At 36.3% G+C, this 24,510-nt stretch overlaps 1 protein-coding gene across 1 annotated transcript in view; it reads left to right on the top strand.

Annotated features, from left to right (window-relative positions):
* HUNK (hormonally up-regulated Neu-associated kinase) overlaps nt 1–22,892 on the top strand; it is a 134,917-nt gene extending 112,025 nt beyond the window's left edge. The window contains 2 exon segments of the mRNA XM_020995942.2: nt 9,821–9,998; nt 16,705–22,892. Coding sequence (XP_020851601.1) covers nt 9,821–9,998; nt 16,705–17,372 — 846 coding nt within the window. The 3' untranslated portion in view covers nt 17,373–22,892.
* The last annotated feature ends 1,618 nt before the right edge of the window (nt 22,893–24,510 follow it).

Genomic DNA, 24,510 nt, shown 5'->3' with positions numbered 1-24,510 from the left:
TTAACACGAACACTTTGCTGAGCCTAATGGTTCCAAGCAAGAAGCTGTGTTAGTATTCTCCATTTGATGGTCACTCACTTTGTTTCCAGGTCTTTGCTACAATGAAAATATGTCTAAAATACTTTTCTACGTACATAACAAGATTATTCCTAGGCAAACCATTTTAGTCTCCATTTAGTCTTGGATCTTCCTGTATGTTCCTTATCTATTACTATTCTAATAGCATTAATGACCTGTTTAAAATTCTCCTTTTGTGTATTTATTTCTAAGTCCTTTATGTTTCAAAATGTGATACCATTTTATGAATGTCCTGTTCACACATTCAGTTCTGTATAACTATCATATGTAATTCTTCCAAATTTTTGTAAGATTCTGTAATTTCTTTCTTATTTGCTCTTCTGCTATTAGTTGGTGTTGTTTCTTGTTATCAATAATAGCTTTCTCATTAAAGATGCCTGATCTTTCTTTGCTGATATCAGGTCCTCTGATTTTCTTTAGTGTTTACTTTGTAATTTGATATACCATATGCTAGGTCCTGCTTTATTTCTTGGGCCAGAATTAAAATCAGTTTTTTCCTTGTGTTGATATCACTTTGGAATCTTTTAATCCATATTATTTGTTTATTTTGCTGGATTCCCCCCTCCCCATTGTTTGTTCATTTCCCTATCCTTTCTCATTCTTTTTCTAAGAGTTTGTCTTCTTTTCTCTCCTTTACCTTTTAATTCACTTAATAGTTCATTCACTTAGAAGTTTGTTGTTGTTGTTTTAAGCTATTTCTGTGGAGGAACTGGGCTCTTGATGGAACTCCCCAATATTTTTCCCCAGAGGACATAGTCCATGTAAATTAAAGGTATAATTGAGAAGTCATTTATCACCAGTACCTAGCATAAGGCCTAGTACATACAAATATGAAATAAATGCTTGTAGAATGATTGATTTGTTCATGTGGTAAAAGTCATTCAGAGTCAATGAGATTATCCTTCACAATTTCAGGTGGGTATTTGGCTCTTTTTATGTAGAATGACTAAGAGGTATACTGATCCTATAACAATTTCAACATCTCAGAAAGAGGCACTGGTAAGCCAACTTTGACAGTCGTAGAGATTCTTTGGGTTAAAATACTAGCAGAATACAATAGCATGCAGGGATCAGGTCATTTATTTGAATGCCTACCAAGACAGCCAAAATCCTTTGTGTTAGCTTTAGAATTTACAGGTTAATACATTAACTTGTCCTCTCCCTAGCATCAATTTCTCTCTACTAGTTGACAAATGATTTTGTTAATCAGTAGAGGGATGCTTTGGGATGCCTTTCTTCTCTTTACTTAGAAAATTGTCTCTTGTTTGACAGCCCATTATACATTTTGAACTGTCAAACCTATCATTCTATTGGCCCTTTGTCTTTTGATTTTTGAAATTTTGAAAGTTTACTGATCATTTGGGGGGGATGTAGTGGAGGAATACAGTCTATAAGCTGGCTTCTGAACATGTTAAAAAGAGTATTGTATTTTCAAAAAATATATTTTTAAGGTAGGGTGAATTTAAGTCTACCTCCTTCCCCCCTCAATTTTTTTTTCTTCATTTTAGTTCCATTTTGGATTTTATTATTGTTTGGACTGATTTTTTAAAAAATCAAGTCCCTGGAATTGGTATTGATTATTTTAATGTTCATGAATACACAAGGAAGATTTGATCTACTTTTTGGTGAAATATGAAAAATGAGAAGAACTAAAGGCCTTTTTACAAACATTGACTCTGGCCTTTTCAGAAAAGGCCAAAAATAGACCTTGCAAAGCAAAAATGATTTGTGAGAGGTTTTTCTTTGTCAGTTTTTCTCAAAAGACACGGGAGCATATCCATAGGAGGGGGAGAACAAGATGGAGAAGTGGTGCTTTAATCTATTTTGGCATAGACTTGAGGAAGCCTAGAAGACAAGAAGGATCATTTTTGAGGTGTCTTGAGCAGCTAACGGAAATGAAAAAATATAGCAGTAAGGCCTATCCCTGGTTCTGTCCCTCCATTCCTGGGCTTCTCGTGAATATTCAGAGATAATGCTGTGACCACCACCAGACATTTTCCATGGCCCTGCCCCCAAAGTTATAGTTCTTTGGGAGGCCCTACCTTTTCCTCCTTACCATTCCCACATGCAGTTTAGGGTCAAGAATGGGAAATATCCTGGGGACCAGGAATCTTGACTTCCATTTCTTTTCTTTTCTTTTTTTCTTCTTCAAGTTGCTTGTTTTCTTTTCATATCTCAATATGTTCAGAGCAGAGGGCAGGCTGCCAAAGCAGAGACACAATGTGCAATTTTGGGAAAATGGAACAGGCTAAAGCTTTTGTGCAGATTGATGTTGGGGATCATCCCAGCCTGAGGACTACCAGGGACATAGAGAGATCAAGCCCTCACCAAAACAGGGGCAGAACGCTGAACTTGGAGTCAGAGGGATCTGGGTTAAAATCCTGCCTCTAATCCTTATTTTCTATGCACAAGTTACTTAAACTCTCAAAGCCTCGATTTCCTTACTTGTAAAATAAGGATTATAATAACTGTAGTACATGTTTAAGTATCATAAAATTAGAATTTGAAGGACTAACAATGTTCATCTGGTCGAAACTCCTCATCAATAGATGGGGAAACTGACACCCAGAGAAGTCAGATCACTTAGTCACATAAATAGTGAGTGTTTGGGCTAAGATCTGAAACTACTAAATCAAGCTCTTTCTCTGCCTCTGCCTACCTTGAAGGCCTGTTGTGAGTACCAAATCAGATAATCTATGCACTTTGCAAACTTTTAAAGTTTTCTATAAATATGAGTTAAATATATTATTCATTTTATATTATTTTACATAAAATAATATATTGTTATTTCAATGTTGATGTATTATATTAAAAATTAAACATGAAAATTAATAAGTATGTTATTATCTCTCCCTATAGCAAAGCAAAGCCAACAACTAACATCACATATCACATTCCATACCCACAGTCACCACCTATTGTGACATTCAGCTTTGGTTTCTATGTCTCACTCTCCTGCTGAATGACTTCATATGAGCCACTTAATATATCTTCCTTGAAATCACTTTAACACACTAAATAGGAATAATGAAACTCAACTTATTTTTAAAATGCTTTGAAATTTTTTATTAGGAAGGAATTATGAAAGTACAAGAAGTTATTTCCTTGAAAAGCTTTTGGACAGTATCAATGAAAGAATAGATGACTCTTTTTTCAATTACAAGTGCTTTTAAACTTTAAGCAAAATATAAAAGTCAGAATCCTTTTTTATCCTTTTGTGAGGCCAGGTGTGTGGCTGCCCGTTTAACTTTAAATATTACAAAAAGAATTCAGGGCAGGAAAATGCTTTCTCTTAATAGTGATAATACTCCTACACAAAAGTTCAAGCAGTTTCAATTCAGTTCAGTTTCCATTAACAATAATATTTATTGGGGCAGCAAGGTGGCACAGTGGATAGAGTGCTGGCCCTGGAGTTAAGAAAACCTGAGTTCAAATCCAGCCTTAGACACATAACACTCACTAACTGTGTGACTCTGGGCAAGTCACCAAAAAAACCAAACCCAAAAACAAAAACCCAATAATGTTTATTTCAGTTAGTATATGTAACAGTCTATTCAGATAGGTCTCAGATTGAGTGATTTGCTGATGGAGTAAAGGGTCCAACATCATGGAATTTGTGGTCCTTCTGCTCCTGGAAAGGGGTGTATGGGGTGTTCAGGGAGGACTAACACCTCTGGCATGAGGGCTTGCCAATTCCTTTTCAGGGCTGCTCATCCACCATTGGTGCCTACCTATCACCCAACTATTACCTATGGCTCCAAGAAGCTATAGCATGTGCAGTGGCCATACGCCAGTAAAACCATCTCTGCAGATGGACTAAACCAAGTTGAAGGTATCCAAAGGCCTCAAACCCAATGGTGAGTTAGTTGGGTGTCTACCCTAAGCATGTGAAAATTTCCCCCAGCTGAATGAGCAGATGAGGACAATTTGTTCCAGTGGCCATAAGGGCAGCTGAAACAGGGTCTGTGGAACCCTTAGAGCTTGGTCAGATGTTGAAGACACCAAGGTCATTCACTGCATCCTGGGCCATCATTAGTCATCCTAACTTTTGTCTTGCTACTAGACCTCAATGACTCTGGAAGAGAGTGAGGCTTTAAATCCAGTTTGCATGCAAGTCAAGGCATCACCCTGTGAGGTCATTGATCCTTTTTAAAGTGAAGGACTAACAGTGATCCTGGAAAAAAACAAGCTATTGCATCCTTTGAGCTGGATGGTGAATTTCTGCACAGTATGTTTTTTAATCATTCTGTAAGTAGCAAAAGAGAGTGAATAGGCTGTCTGAAGGGGGGAAAAAACAGGAGATAGTGGAGAGAGAAGGACAGAGTAGTAGTACCATGGTGACTGTGGACTAAGTATATCTGGCTGCCCCTTCAATCCATCCACCCCTTTCATGTTATAGAACAAAGAACTCAGGTGACAATCTTACCTTAAAAACTATACAAAAACAGCAAAGGCTTTGAATCTCTTCCAACTCTTTCTCCCCATGCCAAATTCTTCCTGCTATAATCTTTTAAAACTATTCTTTCACTGTAGCCAGTAGGACTCTAAAGTCATCTTTATCTAAATAATAATGAGAAGATGGCAGAGAAAAAGCAGAGACTTGCCTGACCTCTCCAAAATTCCCCTCCAAACAACTTTAAAATGACCCCTCAAAATGAATTCTGGAGCAGCAAAACCCCCAAAAGAATGGGTAAAATAATTTTCCAGCCTAAGGTAACTTAGAAGATTGGCAGGAAAGGTCTGTCATACTGCGGTGAGAGGGGGCTCAATCCAGCACAGGCAGTCCCCCAACAGGACAGTAGCAGGCTTTGAGAGCTACTGAATTGGCAGCAGTGACTTCTGGGGCTCTCAGGCCATAGACATTAAGGAGGTCATCCAACTGGTCAAAAGACTATGGGGATCCTTTTGCTGGTAAGGGTGTAGGACTCTGCATTTCCCATACATGGATCCAGGTTGCAGTCCCAGGTGAGGAGGAGCATTAGCACACCTTGGAGAGGAGTGGAGACACTGGTCATAGTTCGAGGCAGAAAAGAGTGCTTGTGATGGGTTACAGACCAGAACACAGGCCAGAACAGTAGTAAATGTTCCTTTCCTTACCACCTTGGAACAACTGAAAACTTACAGATCCCCCAGAACTAGCTCTGAAAATAGCTTCACAAAACGCCTGAAGCTTGAGAAAGTGCACCCTGCACTTCAGAAACAAAGCCCCACTTTAACATCAAGTTAAAAGTCAAGAAATAGACTAGAGAAATGAACAAACAACAACAGAAAAGAACCTGAACATAGAAAGTTACTATGGTGACAGGGAAGATCAAAACACAAACTCAGAAAACAACAAAGTCAAAACTGCTACATCCAAAGCCTCAAATCAAAAATGTGAGTTAGTTTCAGGCCCAAAAAAGATTTCCTGGAAGATCTCAAAAAGGATTTTTAAAAATCAAATAAGAGAGATAGATGAAAAATTGGGGGGGGGAATGAGAGTGATACAAGAAAATCATGAAAGAAGAGTCAACAGCTTGGTGAAAGAGGCACAAAAAATATTGAAAAATATGACACCTGAAAAAACAGAATACACCAAATGCTGAAAGAGGCACACGAATCTTCTGAAGAAAAGAACCCTGAAAAAGAAGAATTGGCCACATGGAAAAAGATGTACAAAAATTCACTAAAGAAAAGAACTCCTTAAAAAGTAGAATTGGCAAAATGGAAAAGGAAGCAAAAAAGCTCACTGAACAAAATAATTCCTTAAAAATTAGAATTTGGCAAGTGGAAGCTAATGACTTAATGAGACACCAAGAAACAACAAAACAAAATCAAAAGAATGAAAAAGAAGAAAATGTGAACTATCTCATTGGAAAAACAAGTGATCTGGAAAACAGACCAAGGGGAGACAATTTAGGAATTATTGGACTACCTGAAATCCATGATCAAAAAGGAGATTAGATACCATCTTTCAAGAAATTATCAAGGAAAACAGTCCTGATATTTAGAACCAGAGGGTAAAATATGAATTGAAATTTAAATCCACCAATCCTGAAAGAGGTTCCAAAATGAAAACTGCTAGGAATATTATAGTCAAATTTCAGAGCTCCCTGGTCAAGGAGAAAATATTTCAAGCAACCAAAAAGAAACAATTAAAATATTGTGGAACTACAGTCATAAAAACACAAGATTTAGCAGCTTCCACATTAATGAATTGGAGGGCATGGAACATGACATTCCGGGGGGCAAAGGAGCTAGGATTACAACCTAGAATTACGTACCCAGCAAAACTGAGTATAATCCTTTAGGGAAAGAAAAAAATATTTAATGAAATAGAGGACTTTCAAGCATTCCTGATGAGAGGACCAGAGCTGAATAGAAATTTTGATTTTCAAATACAAAACTCAAGAGAAGCTTGAAAAGGTAAATAGAAAAGAGAAATCGTAAGGGATTCAATGAAGTTAAACTGTTTAGATTCCTACATAGGAAGATGGTGCTTGTAAATCCTAAGAACTTTATCCTTATTAAGACAGTTAGAAGGAGTGTACATAAACAAAGGGCATGGATGTGAGTTGAATATGGTGGGATGATATCTTAAAAAAAATTAAATTAAGAAGTGAGAAAGAAGAATGCACTGGGAGAATAGGGAAAGGGAGAGGTAGAATGGGATAAATTATCTCACAGAAAAGAGGTACAGAAGAGCTTTTAGAGTGGAGGGGAAGATGGGGGAAAGGGAGGAACTTTTGACCTTACTTTCATAAGAATTGGCTCAAAGAGGGAATAACACATTCATTTGGGTATAGAAATCTATCTTACCCTACAGGTAAGTAGGAGGGGAAATGAGTGTAAGAAAAGAGGGGAGGGCAGGTTGGGGGAGGCAGTAGTCAGAAGCAAAACACTTTTGGGGATGGACAGGGTGAAAGGAGAGGAAGAGTAGGATATACAGGAGGGGAAAGAGGATGGAGGGAAAATACACAGTAATCATAACTGTCAGAAAATTCTTACAGCAAGTTTCTCTGATAAAGGCATTATTTCTAAAATATATAGAGATCTGAATCAAATGTGTAAGAACACAAGTCATTCCCCAATTGATATAAAGTAAAAGGACATGAACAGGCAGTTTTTAGATGAAATCAAAGCAATCTATAGTCCTATGAAAAAATGCTCTAAATCACTATTGATTAGAGAAATGTAAATTGAAACAACTCTGAGGAAGCACCCCACATCTATCAGATTGGTTAATATGACAGAAAAAGAAAATGACAAATGTTGGAGGGGATGTGGGAAAATTGAGACACCAATGCACTGTTGGTGGAGTTGTGAACTGATTCAAGCATTCTGGAGAGTAATTTGGAACTATGCCCAAAGGGCTATAAAACCATGCATACCTTTTGACCAAGCAATACCACTACTAGATCTGTATCCAAAAGAGAGAAGGAAAAGGGCTTATATGTACAAAAATATCAATAGCAGCTCTTTTTATGGTGGCAAAGAATTGGAAATTAAGGAGATGCCTATCAGTTGGAATGACTGAAGAGGTATACGATTGTGATGAAATACTGTTGTACTTTAAGAAATGATGATCAGAATGTTCTCAGAAAAACCTGGAAAGACTTATATGAACTGATGCAAAGTGAAATGAGCAGAACCAGACCATTTAACACAATAACACAATATTGTGTGATGATCAGCTGTGAATGACTTAGCTATTCTCAGCAACACAATGGTCCAAGACAATTCAGAAGGATTCATGATGAAAAATGCTATCCATTGGCTCCAGAGAAAGAACTGAGTCTGAATACAGATCAAAACATACTTTTTAAAATTTTATTTTCTTGCAGGGTTATTTTTTTTGCCTGTGTTTTCTTTCACAACATGACTTATATACAAATATGTTTTGCAGGACTACACATTATAACTTGTTTTCAAATTGTTTTCCTTTTCATTCTCAATGAATGGAAGGGAAAGGAGGGAAGGAGGGGGAGAATTTAGAACTTATAATTTTTTTTTTAAATGTTTAAAATTGTTTTTACATGTAATTGGGAGAAAAATACAATTTTAAATAGAATATGGGCAAAATAAATAAATGAGTGATGATAACAATCTTTATCTTTTAGTCTTTAATTCCCTACAGAGAGTATAAATGAGGAGATGATTATGGCTAATCTGAATATACAAGAATTTAAATAGGTCAGGGACTGACTTTGTCCTAATGACCAGGCAGATTCTTATCTGGAGGTTCTAAGGTTAAAAGTTTTTATTAATAACCTAGATTTTCTTAAAGTCTCTAGGAAAGTAAGGAAAAGGAGCTTGTATTTTAGCCTGTAGACTAAAACAAACTAATTGTCATAACAAGGTATGACTTGGTATGATATTTGACAGATAAAAACACTCAATACTTTATTTTACTTAAGGTGATTTAGATTCACTGGTTTTGTTTAACCAACACAGCAAAAACAATATGGCAAAAATGTGTTTTGGGAGCATTTGCTAATAAACAGCTTATTGCTAGCAAAAAAAACCCCAATCACCCAGGTAAAATCTCCAGCCTCTACCAAAGTGAAAGAAACTGGTAGAAAAGGGCCGTCAGTCAGTTAATAAACACTTATTAGGTACCTATTATTTTCCATTATGCTAAGTACTGGAGATACCCCAAAAAACAGGCAAAAGACAGTCTCTGCCCTACAGCTACCAGGGGAAGGTGATAGGTGATGCCTGAAGCCAAACCCAATTAGATAAAATAGGTATAATTTGGGAGGAATCTGCTTTACCCTTGTTCTGTTGGCCAAACTTTGTTCTTCATAACAAAATCTACTTATTATAAGTTCATTGAACCCCTAAAGAATGCCCTTCTATGTCATGGGATTGGAGACTCATAAATTAAAAGGTAAATGTATGTGCACACCCTTAGATATACATATATAAGATTAAGTAACTCAATTATATGCCTCTAAGAATAGTGAGTAAGAGAAAGTTCTAGCCTTTCTACCTAAACCAAAGTCCACTATCCAAGATCTTCTTGTTGTTCAGACGTTTCAGTCATATTCAACTCTTCATGGCCTCATCTGGGGTTTTCTTGACAAACATACTGGAGTAGATTGCCATTTCCTTTCCCAGCTCATTTTATAGATGAGGAAACGGAGGCAAAAGGGTTAAGTGATTTGCCTGGAGTCACACAGTTAAATAAGTATCCAGATTTTAATTCAGATCTTCCTAACTCCAGGACAGACACTCTGTCCACTGTGCTACTTCACTCTTATCCAGGATCTTACAGAGAAACTAATTTGTAGTCATAATTCTGCTATTCACTTCCTTGACTCTCCTTAATACTTGTTGGCTTAAAGTAAATTAGAAGCTTTTAAATTTAGTGCTGCCCTTGCAAAGGAAATGCTATAAACAGAATCTCAGAGTATCACTTTAAAGGCAGATGGTAGATTTGTGATAGCCTAGATTTATATGTCCTAACTTTAATCAGTGTGACCCATAATAAATGACCTCACAAGAATGACCTTGCCCTGGGGTAGAATTCCTTGAAACAGCATGGTTCAAAGTATCCAGAAGTCATCAAATCCCAGGAGCACAGGAGAGCAGAATTTCAAGGGGCATTTAATTCCCTGATTAACTGATTTCTTTTTCTTTCTTTAAATACAGCCCATAGTGTGATGCTCAGATGGTCCAACATTTCTCGTTTGTTTCCGTTTTAAAGAAGAATCAAATTGATTTTGTGTGTGTGTGTGTTTCTTTGTCTCTTGATTTAAAGGACAAAAAGCTTAAAGAGCAAGAGAAGAAAGGGGATTTTCTTCATCGACCATTTCCAAAAACACTAGATAAAAACCTGACTTCATACAAGCAGCCATCTGCTTGTCTCATCACACAGATTCAAAACACCAAGGCCAGAAAGGACCAGAAAGCTACCAAGCCTACTTTCCCAGAAAAAGGTTAGTCAAAAGCAATTTCCTTCATCAATCAACCTAGGTGTATTTATTGAATGCCTTCCATATGCCCACTGTTATCCTTGGTCCTGTTAAGATATAGAAGTATAAAGCATAGTTCCTACCCTCACAGTTTACAGTCATATTGAGGAGACAAGGTTAAGGTACATAAAACAGAGAACAAGTACACGTCTAACTGTGTTGCCAATTATACGCACAACAGAAGGTCAAAGAAGGGAGATATCTGTGTGGGCTGGAGAAGTTCGAGGCTTTATGGGGCAGCAGAACTTGACAGATTAGGGAGGAGGGCCTGAAGTAAAGAAACAGCAGGAGCAAAAGCAAAGAGGCAGGAATGAGCATGGGGTGTTGGGAACAGGGAGATGGTCTACAAAGGGGATATTTTTCAGCTGGGAGATTTGCCAGGGCCCCTAAATCACTCGTCATATCACACCACTTAGGCAGCTGCCTACACTGGGCCATTAAAATAAGCCATTTATACCTACATATATATTTGGTAGAAAAAAAAATAGAAGTGCATCATGTTACAAATTGAACTTGAAATCTATCTTTTTTATTAAAAGCAAATTTGTGGGCCTTCCCCTTTCTTTCCTGGCATAAATTGCAAGCTAAGAATTTGACATTAATTAAAGATTAATAATGGATAACATTTATATAACTAAGCTTGTTTTTAAAATATTGTTTTACTTTTATCTTGTTCTTTTCATTTATTTTAACCCTTAAAATGTTTTATTGATGCTTTTTAAAATTATCGCAACTACCAACTTATCTTCCTCTCTACCATGCCCTGCCCCCCAAGGAAAAGTCCTTCCTTGTACCAAATATGTTAGCTGTATCTGAGAATGTATATCTAATTCTGTGCTTTAATCCATTAGCTTTCTACTAAGAGATGCAAGATAAGATTTGTTTTCTATCTTTTGAAATCATGATTGGTTGCTCCTGTAGTCAAAAGTCTTTCAGAGTTGTTTCCCCTCACATTATTATGGCAAACACAAATTGTTCTCCTGATTCTGCTCATTTCATTCTGCATCAGTTCATACATATTCTTCCATATATCTGAATCTATCATAGCCTTCATTTCCATTGCATTCATGTTAATGACAATTTGTTCAGCTGTTCCTTAGATAATAGGCACCCATTTTGTTTATAATTATTATAATAAAAAGTGCTGCCTTAAATGTTATTGTATTTATAGGTCCCTTCCCTCTATCCCTTACCTACTTGATAGTGATAAGAATGGGGACTATACCTCTAATTTCACAGGTGTAGGGAATTCCCAGATAAAGAAGCTCAAATTAATTCTCTCTGTATAATGCGGATCATTCCCTACTGTGTAAACCTCAGAAAGTTGCACCTAAAAATTAAAGTGACTTGATGTCTTGGTCAGGTGTCTTATATTTTTATAAATATGAATTTAAGTTATCCATTGATATAAGTTGGCGTGTAATTAGGCAAAATGATGTCTAAATTCCTTTTGTTTCCTCATCATTAGTTGTGATTTTTCCTTTTATATATTTTTATATTGGTGATTTGGTATTTCCTCCTTTAAAAGTTAGTTAATGGTTTTTCTACTTTATTAGTCTCTTTAAAAACTTCAAAATTTTATTTATTCATCAAACTTTTTCAATTATATCTTTCAAAATTTCTTTTTTTGTGTTTGTGGCTTTTCTAGCATCTCTCTTTTGTTGATTAGTATGTTTTAAGATATAATTTTTCCCCTTAAAATTGCTTTGGCTTCATCTCACAGGTTTCTTAATATGATATTATATTGTAATATTCTTTGATAAAATTTTTATAATATTTATAATATTGACTAAAATTTTATAATATTCTTTGATAAAATTTTCTGTCATGTCTATAATTTGTTTTTTGACTCACACACTCTTTTGTCTCCACTTAGGCCTTCCTTTCTTTAAATTATGTTTATTGATTATAATTTTGTTTTATAAGTAATGGATGTTTGATTTTTCTACATTTATTTGGATTAAGAGTGCCATCTAGACCCAAGAAATATGTCCTTTTAATTCTCTGTTCAGTAAATTACCAGAGAACTATCACATTCAGCCTTTCTAAAATGTTATTCATATTTTTAAATCTTTCCATACTTATATTTTGTTTAAATATGTCTAAATAAGGAGCAAATTAAGATTCTTCAAAATTACTGTTTTGTTTGTTTTTCCCTGAAGTTCAATTAGATTTTCCTTTAAATATTTAATCTGTTTCATTTGAGTTACATATGTTTTTAATATTTATTTTACTTCATTTTCTATGTTACCTTTACATAAAATATAGTTTCCTTTCTTAATTCCTTTTACTGTTTACATTTTCACTATTCTCTTGTATGAGAGCATGATGGAACTGTCTTAAGAGCTGGAGATAACATACAAACAATAGGAAAAATATTTCCTGTCCTCAAGCAATTTACATTTTAATGGAGGAAGACGCGCAAAAAAGAAGCTGAGAAGCAAAGTGAGGAAGGTGGGATTGTGGTACTTAGCTAGTTGGGGCGAGGGTTGATTTTGAAATCTGGAAAATCACCTATAGGGCTGAAAGAGGAATGAAGACAGGCCAGCCTGGGCCCCTTTTTAAAAAGGAGGTTTCAGGAGCAACTCACCAATGAGAGAAAAAGGAAAATCTGGTGGAGGGATATTTTATGAGCAGACCACAGGTGTGGTAGGATATTCCAGGGTGAGAAGGAAAGGTTCAGGATAAGAGAAAAGTAGAGGCATGATTTTGAAGTCTGTAAGGTGAAGAACAGGTTCAGTAGGAGAATGTTAAACAAAATATTGTTAAATTTTGCTTTCTGTTCCATTCATCCACCCTCTGTTTTATGAGAATTCCCATCTCATTCAAATTCATGGATATGATTGTTAGTTTTTTTCCTTATATCATATCCTTTCTTTGTCTGCCCCCTGCTCCTTTTATAGGAAAAAGAAAAGTGAGACAAATGTATTGGCATTAACAATTCAGTTATTCGGTTCAGTGTTTTTTTTTTTCAGTCATGTCTGATTTTTCATGATCCCATTTAGGGTTTTCTTGGCAGAGATACTGGAGTGGTTTGCCATTTCCTTCTCCAGCTCATTTTAGAGATGAGGAAATGAAAAAAAAAACCACACAGTTAAGTGACTTGCCCAGGATCCACAGCTAATAAGTGTCTAAGGCCATATTTGAACTCATGAAGATAAGTCTTCATGATTCCAGGCCTAGCACTCCATCCACTGGTCCACTTAGCTGCCCCTGGGATTACTGATAGTTATCTGTAATTGAAATAGTCTGTCTGATCTCGCCCTTTTGTCCTTCCTCTATTCACCCAGCCCATATTTAAGTTACTGGATCTTAATCTTTTTTTCCTTTTAAGCTCCCTTTGCAATGTGACCTCCATAGCAAAAGGAATTGTTTCTGATTATTTCCTCTTCAGTTCTACCCAGCCTTTTAAACATTCCTCTTCCTTCTCCGTGTCCCTTTCAACTTCCCAACTGATTTTTATTTAATTCTACACTCCATTCTTCATGGGTCTTCTTCTCCACCTTCAGATAAAAGTTCGTAAGATAACTGCATGCCCTTACCCCTGCCTCCATGTTTGTATATTTTTATTATGATGCATACCTATAATGATGAATAGTAAGTGCCTCCCTCTTCTTCATTTCTTTCTTTCTATGTGCCTTTTCCCTTTGTTTTTCTTTGCTCTCTTAAATCAAACAAAACAACACAGATTCCCCTCAAGACTTGAGGTTTTCTTTGGCTCTTAAAAAAGGTGAGGTTTTAAAGGGATAATGATCTTTCTCCTTATTAAGATGTAAACATCTAATTATTATTTAATTCTCTCAAATTGCTCAAGCATAGTTACCTTTCTAGGTTTCTCTTGTCTCTCTTGTTTGTGTAGAAAGAGGGGAAAGACTGGTCCCCAGCTCTGTTTTTCTCAAAAGGAATGCTTTAAAGTCTTCTATTCTATTTTTCCCCATTTTCTCCTCTGTAATGTTATAGTCATTTTTTACAGATAAGTTTTCTTGGTTGTGTAGGCAGGTTTTATGGGATTTACCACACTCGCTTGTAAGTCACTCCTTAGCCTGCTACTTGATTTTTTCCCATTTTTATCCTTGTTATATAGAAGTTTACAGTTATTTAGAGGGTGTGTTGGATGTTTTCCTTCTAATTAATAAAAATATGACCTCTTTTTATTCATTAGTTAATTAAGTCCCTCAACTAGTTCATTCAATATCATCTATTTAATATACTGGAGAACTCTCCTTTCCTAATAGTAGTTACTCATATACAATTTATGAACAAATAAAAATGAGTAATAGAGCAAAGACAGATAATTATTTACAATATTTTGGTTATGGCAAATGTCAAAGTTAGTCACCTCAAATCCTTACTCTAACAGCAAATGACTTTTCTTCACTTGTAAAAACCAAGTTCCACATCTCTCTTAAGACGTCAAATATAGTTTCTTCTCAAAAAATCCTCAAAATAAAGGTGATAACATCTTCATAAGAAAAGAGCTGTCCATATTCTTTACCTTTCTTTTCCAGCTTCTCTCCAACATTCTCTTTACCAAACTCATTTCCTTCCCATAAATCAAAACTCTAAAACACACACTCTTTTCCTGACTCCATAGGGCAAGGTATCTCACAGTAAGACATTTTTTTCAATTGACCCCCCAACTGTCAGTGCAAAGTACTCCTCCCTCAACATCCCATTTGGACTTTAAAGATACTGTAACAGTATCTATAGTTTCTATGAGAAGCTTTTATGAACCAGCAGTTATAGGCATTTTTCTTTTGTCTTTTGGGATATTGTATTCCAAGATTTATTTTCTTTAAGATAAGTTGCTGCCAGATTTTGTGTGATCCTGACTGTAATTCTTTGGTACTTGATTCTTTCATACTTTTTTCCTGGTTTCTTGTGAGACTCTTTCTTTGGCCTGGAATCTCTAGATTGTGTCTATGATATTTATAAGTGTGTTTAATTTGGAGTTTCTTTCATAGAATTGCAGAATTTTAGATTTGGAAGGGCCCTCAACAGCCACATGGTGCACTCTAGGCATCAAAGAAACATTCGATGTAGCATATCCAAAAGTTGTTTATCCAGCCTCTGTTGGAAGACCTCCAAGGACAAAGAGCAGTCCATTCCATTTTGAGACAGCTCTACTTGTTATGAAGTCTTTCATGATATCAAACAATAATTTAGCCTATTTCCAACTTTTACACTTTGCTCTTGGTTCACCCTCTGGAACCAAAGAGAACACCTCTAATTCCTCCCCAATATGACCACCCTTCAAATATTAAACATCACCATTGTGTCTCTCCTAAGTCTTCTTTTCTTATGTCATGCACTGGAGACCCTACATCATCCTGGTTGCCTCCTTCTGGATCCTCTCCTGTTTATCAATGTCCTTTATAAACTTTGAAGCCCAAAAATAAAACTATTATTTGAGATGAAGCCTGACAAGATCAGAGTACTGTAAGACTAATACCTCCTCTATTCTTAGAAGCTATGCTCCTTAATGCATCACAATACCCCTGTTTTGGGTGCCATGTCACATTGCTGACTCCTTAAGCTGACACTCTACAAGCTTACAGATCTTTTTCAATACAGTTCCTGTCTATCTATGAATCCTCCATCTTGTACTTAAAAGGTTGGTTTTTCAGTCAAGTGCAAGACATAATTATCTCTGAATTTTGTAATATTAGATTAAACCTAAAGTTTTAGTCTGTCAAGATTTTTTTCCATTTTCTTTTGTAGAAAGATACTTTTGTATTCTGTCTGTTACACAGATTAAAAACTAGCTTACCACCAAGGCAGAAATTCTGAAAATCAAAGAGATAAAATTGAAAACAAAACAAAAAACCTATTCAATTATAAATAATACTAGGAACTAGAGGGGTTTTTTTGAACCAATAGACATAGTATTTGCTAATCTGATGTTTTTGAAAGAAAAACCACATTGTTAAGTTCAAAAAATGAAGAACTCACAACAGATGAAGAGAAAATAAAGGAAATTATTTAAAACCATTTTGCCCAATTAAATGCCAACAAAAATGATTTTTAAAACAATTAATTTTATTTGTGCATCATTGGTTTGTGATCATAATAACTTCAGAAGACTAATGATGAAGCATACCTTTTACCTCTTGGATGAGAGGTGATAGAATAGGTACAACATAAATTTGTTTGTTTAACTATAATTATTTGTTAAAGAGAAGGCTTTTATTTGGAAGGGTTTTGGGATGTAGAATGGGAAGATTAGTGGTAAGGAACTGAAAGGAAGGAAGGAAGAACCACACAAACATTTAAAAAATACACAGAAGAGATCAGAAGGAAGCTTAGATGGGGGCTCAGAAAAGCATAGCCATATGTAGTAAAAATTCTGTATACATTAATATTACAATAATATATAATTGTTATGATTGATATACTGTATGTGTTAAAATACTTATATATTAAAGTATGTATTAAAATATGTAATAGATCCATGGGTTTTTTTTAGATTCATGGTTTCTTATGTAATCATATTTTTCTGACCTTTATATGTGGAAATATTTGTTTTTGTTGACTAACTTATAATTTATAATTTTAAAAAAGAAGTAAAAAGTTACTCTCTTTCTTCCTGTCCTCATTTATCCTGTTGATATCAGGCAAGTCATATCAGGCATTTATGGCTTTTTCTATAATTTGATTTTCCTGATTGCAGATTCATTTCGTGGCCTTAGCCCCTTCCACGAAGCTGCTGTAGGAGCCAAGACTGGGTGTATTGCTTCTTGTTCCTTGGAATATCTAGAAATTCAGCATCCCAGGACCCCAAGAATTATGAAGAAGCAGGAGCTTCATCAGCAAGAACCTGCAAGCATGGGGATCCAGTCAAAGGAAGCTCATTTAATCCTAGATGTTGTGCGGTCTTTTGAATCTGTTGATCGAGAGGACCAAATAGAACTGCTCTCTCCAACTCATCACTATAGGATTTTGAGTTCACCAGTGAACATTTTACGAAGAAACTCTAATGAGAGGACATTATCCCCAGTCTTACCACTGGGGAGCATCTCCCCTAGCAAAGCTCCCACTCATTCTACTCCAGTCTCTTTTGCCTGTGAAGAAAAAAATAGCCCTTCAAGGGAAGAGGGTATGTGTTCCCCTCCAGCAGTTCCTCCTAATGGCACCACACATCCTCTGGGGAGTCCAAATTGTGTGAAAAGTAGAGGCAGGTTTCCCATGATGGGAGTTGGACAAATGTTGAGAAAGAGAAATCAGACTATTCAGTCCTCTGCTGACAAGCCTTTGGAGACCCGGCTGCCTCCACTACATCAGATTAATCCAGGAAACATTTCATTTGATACCAATGACAGCGTGAAAGGCCAATGTTAATTTAGGTCATCAGAGTTCTAGTGTCTTAGGATTTGAACATTTCACCACAAAGGGAAAGTATTGTTACATAACTCTGCATATCTGCCAGAGTGTTATGTCTGGGGAATCTTGTATTGATTGTCTTTTACAGGCTTATTTTATGAGATGAGAGATAGATAAGCTCTTGATATATTTTGTGTTTAAAAAAAAAAACAACAGTTGAAGTTCATCCATGTTTCTGAAGCCTATACAGAAAAGCATATTGGGGGAGGGGGAGGAATTTGATATATCATTCAACCCCTCTTCCTTCATCACCATCCCCTTTGGAGTAAGAACTTTTATGTATTGACAGTCTATGTGTATCAGATTAACCAGATAATTGTTAGGTTTCTCCTTAATTTTGTCTCATGTAGACACTGCCAACATCTCTGTGTTTCTGAGTGGAATCTTCTCATTCTACTATATGTCATAATCATGTGTAAACAGCTATATCAAAAAAGCATTCAGTTGGCAGAAAAGTTTGATTCACAAAAGCTTTCTATTTTTAGCGAAGTAGTCCTTGATTTTGCAATGGAGTGACTCCATTACAATGTCATGGAATTCCAGTAAGCTAAGAACTAGAGTTCATTGCTCTGGTTTGTTGACACAGGATATCACAATTAAGAGATACAGGCAACCTTGATGCACTGTTGAGCCACAGACGCAAGACAGAGCCACCTCCCCAGAGAAAGGGCTGTTGGACTGAGAATGAACTGAATTTCAAGAATTAAGATGGGAAAGAAGACAGGAACTCTGCTCTCTAGAGCAAGGTTTTGCCAAAGGTTTCTGTTGTTGTTTGGTTTGAGGTGTTTGACCCTCCTCCCATCCTTACCTGAAACTAGTTAATGGGTGAATCATTTCTTTTTCTTTTAAAAATTTTTATTACGAAATTCATATCAACAAACATAGACAAAGAACAGAAGACGACTGTATATGTAACTATGAACTTCTGTTAGTACAGTTTGTGTTTTAAGTTTAACATGGTAGTGACAAAAATGTCCTATTTGTGCCCCTTTTTGAAATTCCTTCTGCTCTTATGTGTATTTTTTAATGTCTTGCTGTTAGTCCATTCTTTTTTTTTCCTTCCTATCACTATTCACTGATCCTCTCCCCACCTCAGCTTCCAAAATAGCAAACCACTCTTTCACAAAGGAAATTTTCATCATGAGATACTGAACACAAATAGCATAACTATTTTAGAAGTTGTTTGGTAAGCTAAAAAATGATTCTACTAAGCTCAACATGGTTTCACTGGGAACTTTAAAAAGGTTGCTAAAGGTTATAGTCCTTGAGATGGAAGGGACTTTACCAACAGCTTCATCTTAAAGAGAAAGAAACAGAGATTGTTCACCAATCACATAGTAAGAAAGAGAGCTGGAACCCAGTCTTCTTTTGGCTAGGCAGCTAGGTGGTGGAATAGATAATAGAGTGCTTGGCTTGGAGTCAGAAAGACCTGAATTCAAATCTGGCCTTAAACACTTAAGAGCTATGTGACCCTGATCGAGTCATTTAATATGTCTGTGTCAGTTTCCTCAACTGTGAAATGGGGACAATAGCATCACCTTCCTCCCAGAATTATTGTGAGAATCAAATGAAATTTGCGAAGTGTCTGGTATGTAGTAGGCCAATTATGGCCTATGTCTATCCATTTCACATACATGGATTGTATGTGTTTTGCAGGGGCTAGGGGTTGGGGGGGGCGTAAATCTGCTGTGTTGGTGTGTTCTGACACACCCATCTTCTAACAAGCTAGCTTGGAACATTCCAGAATGTTTCTCAGACATTTGCAATTGGTTTCCTCAAAAGGAGCACTAAAGTGGAATTCTTATAGCCAGAAGGCTAAACCATCTCTGTAGCAGTGTTATTTCTAGACTGCCAAGAAAGGTAGCACATTCTAGAACAAAGCTATCTGTTACAAGCTGTGAAAACAAATTTACCAGGCATATGCCATGTTTAAATCCATTGTCTTCTTTGAAGTACTGCCCTTGGTTGGGGGTGGAGGGGAAGGGGGAGAAAGTCTAGGAGGGAGGGTAAGCACTAAGTTTTAGTTCTCTTTTCCCCACACAGATTTGCTGAGGATTTTAAAAGACTGAACCAAAGCTGGGTGCATTGAGGATTTTGTCTGGGCTGTTATCTTCACTGTATCTGATTATTTCCAGCTTAAGCTCTTTGCTTTAGTTACTTTCTCCTCTTAGCTGTTGATTTTGCTGCTGCTTCATGGAATCATGAATGGACCTTGACACTTTGGGGGAAACAATTGGTAATCAAAGGAGAGTGAGCAGAGTTGGAACACTAACATGATTAGCTTAACATAGGTGTTACATAACTTGGAGAGATGGGTCACAGGCTCAGGGAAAGTCCTTTGCCTATTGAATAAGGTAATCACGAGCCAGAATCCCATATGAACACTCCATTGAAAGCAGGTCAGGGACCTCATCTTCTCTTGGTAAACGGGCAAATAGTCCCTAAAACAATGCGAATTAAGGATTAAGACTGTTCCCTCCCCATTGACCGTCAAAGAACTTATATTCTACTAGAGAGATACAAGTTTTCATATAAGTAAATACAGGAAATAGAGAAAATAAATACAAAATTATATGGGGAGGACACAAATACATGGGGAAATCAGGAAAGCCCTCTGAGCCTAGAAGGAAACTAAAGGTTGTAAAAAGTGTTGGTGAGAACATGCCATATGCAAGAGTGCTTGTGAAAAAGCTTGGAGGTGTAGAATGAATATTGTTTACAAGGATCTGCAAATAAGCTAAATTGGGTGAAGGGTAGGTACATGTGGAGGAAATGTGTAACACTTAACAAATGCTTTCTGAATTTAATTGAATTAAAAGATGAAAAAATCTATTTAAGGTTGTATATTGATAATATTTTTCTTCTTACTGATTCCTCAGACTTTTGAAACATATCATCTCCTATCTTTCCCCATACTTCTAGCAACAGATGGGAGTTTCAGTAATAAAAAGCATAAACTACTTTCTTCTCCCTTGTGTGAGTCCTTCTAACATGCTCCTCAAATTTTCAGGTGACATGAAGCAGAGAGGTATAGTTAACATGTTTTTGACAAACTCTGGATCAAAAAGAATCTTTTAAGCTAAAGCAATGGACCAAAACTTGTAAGATGAAATATAATAGGAATAAATGTAAAGTTCTGCCTTTGCGCTCTAAAAACAAAAATCACTTCACAAGTTTAGAAGAGGGGAAGTATGGCCACGTAACAGTTTGTGTGAAAAAGATGTAGGGAATTTATAAGATTGCAAGCTCAAATTGAGACAATAGTGTGGCATGACAACCAAAAATATTAATGATATACTAGGCTATTTAAAAAAAAAACAGTATCCAAAACAAAGGGAGGTAATATTCTCAATGTATTATGCTCTGGGTGGACCAGGTCTTGAGGATTTTATTTACATCCAAGGACCATGTTTTAGTGAGAACAGTGATAAAAAATGGAGCATTCCAGAGGAAGATGACCAAGAAGGTGAGGAGATTGGAGACTATGCCTTAACAGAAACCAAGATTTTTTAGTTTAGAAAAGAAAATACTGAGGAGGTACAAAGGATCATAGTTTTAGAGCTGGAAGGGGTCTTAGTGACTGTCAAGATCAACCCGTTCATTTTACAGATTAAGAAATTGAAGCACAGAGAGGTCAAATAACTTGCCCAAGATTAGGCAGTTAGTAATTGTATGAGGTGGAATTTGAACTCAGGTCTTCCTGACTCCTAGAACAGTATTTCATCCATATTCAAAAATATATAGGGCCATTGTATGAAAGGGAGAATAGCTGTTATTCTTGGATTCAGGGAAGAATAGCACTTGGTGGAAATCAAAGAAAATAAATTTTGGTTTGATATATGGAAAAGCTTCTAGCAGTGCTTACTGGCCAAAAGTAAAATGCCTACCATGAGAAGAAATGGGGTCCCTGTCATTGGAGGATTTTCAGGGTGGAGTGAGCATTTGTCATCTGTATTGTAGAAGGGACTCTACAGATTGGATTAAATAGCCCCTGAGGTTCCTTCCAACTTCTACATCCTCCAATTCTAAACTATGTTTTGGGGAGGGGCAATTATATTTCCACTATTTTGTTATTTTTGTATGCAAATCCAAATTAATCTCTCTTTTTTTCTTTTTTGTTGTTTTAGGCAATGGGGTTAAGTGGCTTGCCCAGGGTCACACAGCTAGTAAGTGTTATGTGTCTGAGGCTGGATTTGAGCTCAGGTCCTCATGAATCCAGGGCCAGTGCTCCATCCACTGTACCACCTAGCTGCCCTCAAATTAATCTCTAGAACTTCAGAGTTGACACTGACTTTTTTTTTAAGGGAAGGAAGAGCAAAGTTAATAATAAGGAAATTGATATAAGGAGCTCTTGGGTGATGAAACTCCCTTTACCATTCCAGATAAGCTTCTGCTTTGCAAGCTCTTACTTATCTTAGAAAGTTGTCTAGAGCACTGAGAATTTAAGTGACTTGCCCACAAGTAACCAGCTGGTAGGTGTCAGAAGCAGAGTTGAACCCATCTTCCTGGCTCTCTGGGACCACATTGCCAATAATAATAATAATAATAATAATAATAATAATAATAATAATATCCCTCTATCTGACACTATTTGTTTCTAAATCAGGGAAGAAACTTTTTTTGGCTATTTCCAATTGCAAACATAATTACATTTATATAGGATTCTAAGATTTACCCAAAAAAGGGCTTTTTATTATTTTTTTTTGCTCATGACAAATCTTGCAAGATATGGAGAGCAAGTATCATCCCCATTTTACATCAAGAAAAATGAGGCTCAGGGAGTTTAAATAAAGACTTACCTATGGTGGCACAGTGACTATTAGAGTGTCAGAGACTGGGCTGAAACATAGGTCTCCTCAGTCTAAATCTTTCTCCATTACCCCATATTGCCTCTCTATTACTTTTTTATAAGTTTGCAATGAGTGTGCCAGTAAATTCTGTGAATTCCTTTTCTCCCTTAAATATAACTTAGTAGGTAAACTTTTTTATACTTGCTCATAAAAACCAGTGTGTTGTCAGTATAAGAAGAACATTCCATACATACTTCAGAAACAAGCCCAGATTCCTGCGTAATGGACTGTTACAAATGATTACTTCATTTGAAGTTAGGTTTATTCAGAACTCCATGAAAAGTAGTTGGGTCAGGAGGAGGCAGGTACAACTGTATTTTCTGTGAGTATATGGCAAATACATGTAATTGAAGGGAAGAAAAACATCAAATCTTTCATTTTATTATATTTATGTAGAGCATTTGACCCTCCCATCCAATCTATTTGGTGAACATACAAATGTAACCTGCTTTGCCAAGAGTTAGCTGTTTTCTATCTGTCTACACCTGGACTCAATTTGTCATTGTGTAAGAAAATTTCTGAAATGTGATTGTATGAAGTTCAAGAAAAATGAAATCTTAATTGTGATTTGTTCATTAGTAAAGATTGTATTTATGTCACTATCATTAAATGTATGTACTTTTTCAAAGTCATTGTGAAATGTATATTTTTCTTCCTACATCTGCATCCTTCAAATGTTTTATATGCTTTTTAAAAAGGAAAAAAAAGAGAAAATGGCATATTTTGGTGTTGTCAGCAGCACGAAAGATCTCATCTCAGCCACTGACTTGCACAGTTTACCTGTCAAATTTAACTAAGAAATTTCACTCAATACTTTTTTTTTTGGTAACAGAATTGGGATTGAGTGACTTGCCCAGGGTGACACAGCTAATAAGTGACAAGTGTTTGAAGCTATATTTGAACTCAGGTCCTCCTGACTCCAAGGCTGGGGCTCTATCCATTGCACCACCTAGCTGCCCCATTCACTCCTTACTTTTAAGCAAGCTCAAAGCTATTTTCCTCAGACATATTTCTCTCATTCTTGGTTTCTGTTTTATCCCTACGAGGACAAATGTTCAGTTCAACTCAACTTGACAAACTTATTAAAGTTCCTGTTATATGCCAGATACTAAGAAAGAGTCTGGGGTTACAAAGATAAAAGATGATAACATAGTTGCCACCATCAAAGAACTTACAATCTTGTAGTACAGAGAAGTACCAGATACAACATGATAAGAACAAAGAATGTATTCGTGTTTTTGACTAATGTGCCATTGTGATAATTAATAATAATGTTAAGTCACATGTACATAGTACTTAATGTTTTCAAAGTCACATGTTCACATTTAATCAAGATGAAGTAGGATTTTTCTCTTTTCTTGAGTGTAGCGATTTGAGGCTGGGATTCTGAGACAGAAGGATGTCTTAGATCGGCTTGTTTGTGAATTGGTGACAAGAGATTGGTCGAGCTTTGTATTGGAGGCAGGGTGTTATCTGCGAAGGTATCTCCTCTCCTAGTTCCTTCGGTCCTCCTGAAGTCCAAAACAGGTGATAAGGTCATGTGGGATTGGTGGAGTAAGAACCTATATAGAAAAGTAGCTTTCTTTCCTCCTTCCCTCTCCCCACCTCCAACCTCACTTAACACCACCTTCAAGATGAAATTTAACTCCTGCTTAATTTTATAGCCTGCTTTGTTCAAATAAATCATTTTCTATGAAGACATATACTATGTGTGGTAAATTCATAAAGTATCGGGGGCCAAGGTAGTAGAGTTTTTTGTTTGTTTTTGTTTATTTTGCATTTTTTTTTGGCTGGGAATAGTGAGAGATTGGGCCTAGAGGCACCTTGGTTTTAGTATTTATTTTCATTGTAGGATCCTCAGCACACTGAAGGCACAGTAAGAATAATTCAGTGGAATACTGGGAGCTGGTTCAATTTAATGTCATCACTTTTCAACGTGAGAAACTTACCCCCGAGTAGTAAATCAGTGTATTATTTGTGGCAACTTTTCCATAAAAGGACTTCTTAGACACCTGATTCTAAAGACAAATAGGTTATACATGTTTCTACGGACCTGTTTTCACTACACACAACTGCCTTAAAGCTCTGATGAGGAAACTATTTCAAGCTTCAGCAGCAAAATCTCTTCAGACTTGATTATACTCACACCAGGGTTGATGTTAAAATATTTGGGGTGTATGTGGATCACAGTACAAGGTGAAGGCTAGAGTAGCTTGATGCCATCCAAGTTCTAGATTCATTTGAAA

This window comes from Phascolarctos cinereus, unplaced genomic scaffold (genome assembly GCF_003287225.1).
Source record: "Phascolarctos cinereus isolate Bilbo 61053 unplaced genomic scaffold, phaCin_HiC Scaffold_726;HRSCAF=1367, whole genome shotgun sequence".
Taxonomy (NCBI): Eukaryota; Metazoa; Chordata; class Mammalia; order Diprotodontia; family Phascolarctidae; genus Phascolarctos; species Phascolarctos cinereus.
The sequence above is the reverse complement of the archived record's forward strand: the minus strand, read 5'-3'. Positions and strand labels throughout refer to the sequence as shown.